Raw genomic sequence first — 2,672 nt, forward strand, 5'->3', positions numbered from 1 at the left:
ATATCAGAAGGAGATTGAAGGCCTCTGTTAACTGTTCACAGAGAAAAGTTATGTGGGCATATAAATTGGTTACAAGGAGATTTGAGTCCTATTGCTAACGTCATTTCATAATGACCTTAGTAAGGTCATACAGTTGTGTTTGTGTCTTTGTTTCCTTATGCATAGAAATTGAATCATAAATCATTATTGGTCTTGTGTGACACTATTTAATAAAGGACTAGCACACAGATAAACATAACACCACTTATACATTTAAAAATGCAAGTGTAATTATAAAATAATTTGAACAAATATCTGTGACATACAACTGGCTTAACAGTATATTTTCTTAAATCGGTAGATTTTTTTGCTGATATATAGAGGGGATGAATAGTATAAAGATTAGAGACCCAGATTCTGGACCCACACTTACTGGATTCATAACCCAGCTCAGCTGTGAATCTCTACAAAAGTTACTACATTTTTGGACCTGATTCCTCTTCTCTGTAAAATGGGATAATAATGGTACATAAGTGAAAGGATTAGCATGAGGATGATATAAATTGATGTAAGCAAAGTAATTAGAAGAGGGCTAACACATGGTGATCACTATATAAAAGTTAGTTATTAAATTCTGGCACGTATTTTAGTAGCAATTGACCTATCTTGAATTAGCACGAATAATTTATTCACTTATGCCAAACTCTGAGCCTTCATTTTACTTAGCCTTTTCACACTTTTCTTTCATATAATAAATTTACTTGAGTTATATTTATACTCCTAGTCACTCCTTTGGGCAATTTTGAGAGTAATATGGCTTGTTGGCAATAACGAGGTGTCAATCTTCCTGGGATATAATAATATTTTAATTTGTAATTCTGATGATGTATATGAAAGCATTATTATTCTGATTTGTGGGATTTTAGTTTTGTGCCATATCATTTGATAGCTGAACCCCTCTTATATTATCTTAAAACATTTTTAAAGCCAGATGAGAATGAATGCCTGGATGTCTGAGAAAGTACCTGGCTTGCAGCAAGCTCAAAATGCTTTACCTTAAAACCTAATTCATTGATTAGTCAACTCCTTAATATTTGTTTGATAATTTCTGAGTGCTAGAAAATGTGTGCAAATTTTGCATTCTATCCCATAATAACTTTGTATTAATATAAATAGTGCATTAATTTATATAACATGGAATGATACAGCACCATATATCCAAGATGATAGGAAGCCCAGTTTGAGAAGCATACACAAATATATTTTGATGTTCCTAATATCTTAAACATTAATTAGAATGTGTATGTGTGTGTGTGTATTTACTGTGTCTATGTGTCTGTGTGTATATTTGACTGAAAGCAAATTGATGGTAGATTTTGGTGACCATATATAGAACCAAACATTTTAACAGATTCTCTTCTTTTGTTTAATTTTCCTTTATTTAATTTAAAAAAAGGAAAATTTACTGGGCTTATATTCTGTAATATCTTTTTTATTTTAATAAAAATATAAAGACCCTATTTTGGAACCAAGTCGATCGTAGCCATATGGTCTGTGAAGTTTTTTCTGAGTTCATTATTTGCTAACACAGCTTGCCGAACTTAAATGGAACGAAGTAGAGAGGTTTGGATAAAGGCCAAATAGGGATACATTTGTCATATTCTCGTTGACTCGCCTAGTTTAGGGATTTCAAAACATTGCGAAAGTTGCCAAGGAAATAGGATTTGTTCCAAATAATGGACAAATGACAGAAAGTAAATAAGAGTTAAATCATTTGAAACTAATATAGAAAAATAAGAAAAGTTGAGACCGTATATATACTGTAGACCAGTTTCAATAACTTAAAGAGTCTATCACAAGCTGCCGCGCGGGGAGGAGGCCGAGGCCACAGCTTGAGGGAGGCCCGGCCCCTCTGCGCCTGCGTCTGGCAGAGCCGGTGTGAGACCAAGAGACAATCCTTCCCAGCTGCCAGGATAATCAAGAGTTTTGGCCGGAACTTTGAACACACACCGAGATAGTGAGGAGCCAGACGAAAAGCACAGACTATGGCGCTGAAACGGATGAATAAGGAACTTAGTGATTTGGCCCGTGACCCTCCAGTACAATGCTCTGCAGGTCCAGTTGGGGATGATATGTTTCATCGGCAAGCCGCAATTATGGGACCTAATGACAGCCCATATCAAGGCGGTGTATTCTTTTTGACAGTTCATTTTCCTACAGACTACCCCTTCAAACCACCTAAGGTTGCATTTACAACAAGAATTTATCATCCAAATATTAACAGTAATGGCAGCATTTGTCTCGATGTTCTAAGATCACAGTGGTCCCCTGCTTTAACTATTTCTAAAGTTCTTTTATCCATTTGTTCACTGCTATGTGATCCAAACCCAGATGACCCCCTAGTGCCAGAGATTGCACGGATCTATAAAACAGACAGAGATAAGTACAGCAGAATATCTCGGGAATGGACTCAGAAGTATGCCATGTGATGCTACCTTAAAGTCAGAATAACCTGCATTATAGCTGGAATAAACTTTAAATTACGGTTCCTTTTTTGATTTTCTTATCTGGCTGCTCCCCTATCAGACCTCATCTTTTTTAATTTTATTTTTTGTTTACCTCCCTCCATTCATTCACATGCTCATCTGAGAAGACTTCAGTTCTTCCAGCTTTGGAAATAACTGCTTTTAGAA

The 2,672-nt window shown here is 35.7% G+C and overlaps 1 protein-coding gene across 1 annotated transcript; it reads left to right on the top strand.

Moving 5' to 3' along the window:
- Positions 1–2,024: 2,024 nt before the first annotated feature.
- Positions 2,025–2,468, top strand: LOC133075434 (ubiquitin-conjugating enzyme E2 D3-like). Its single transcript, XM_061169678.1, has one exon. It carries the CDS (start codon positions 2,025–2,027, stop codon positions 2,466–2,468), a length of 444 nt encoding a protein of 147 aa, XP_061025661.1.
- Positions 2,469–2,672: the final 204 nt, after the last annotated feature.

This window comes from Eubalaena glacialis, chromosome 15 (genome assembly GCF_028564815.1).
Source record: "Eubalaena glacialis isolate mEubGla1 chromosome 15, mEubGla1.1.hap2.+ XY, whole genome shotgun sequence".
Classification (NCBI taxonomy): Eukaryota; Metazoa; Chordata; class Mammalia; order Artiodactyla; family Balaenidae; genus Eubalaena; species Eubalaena glacialis.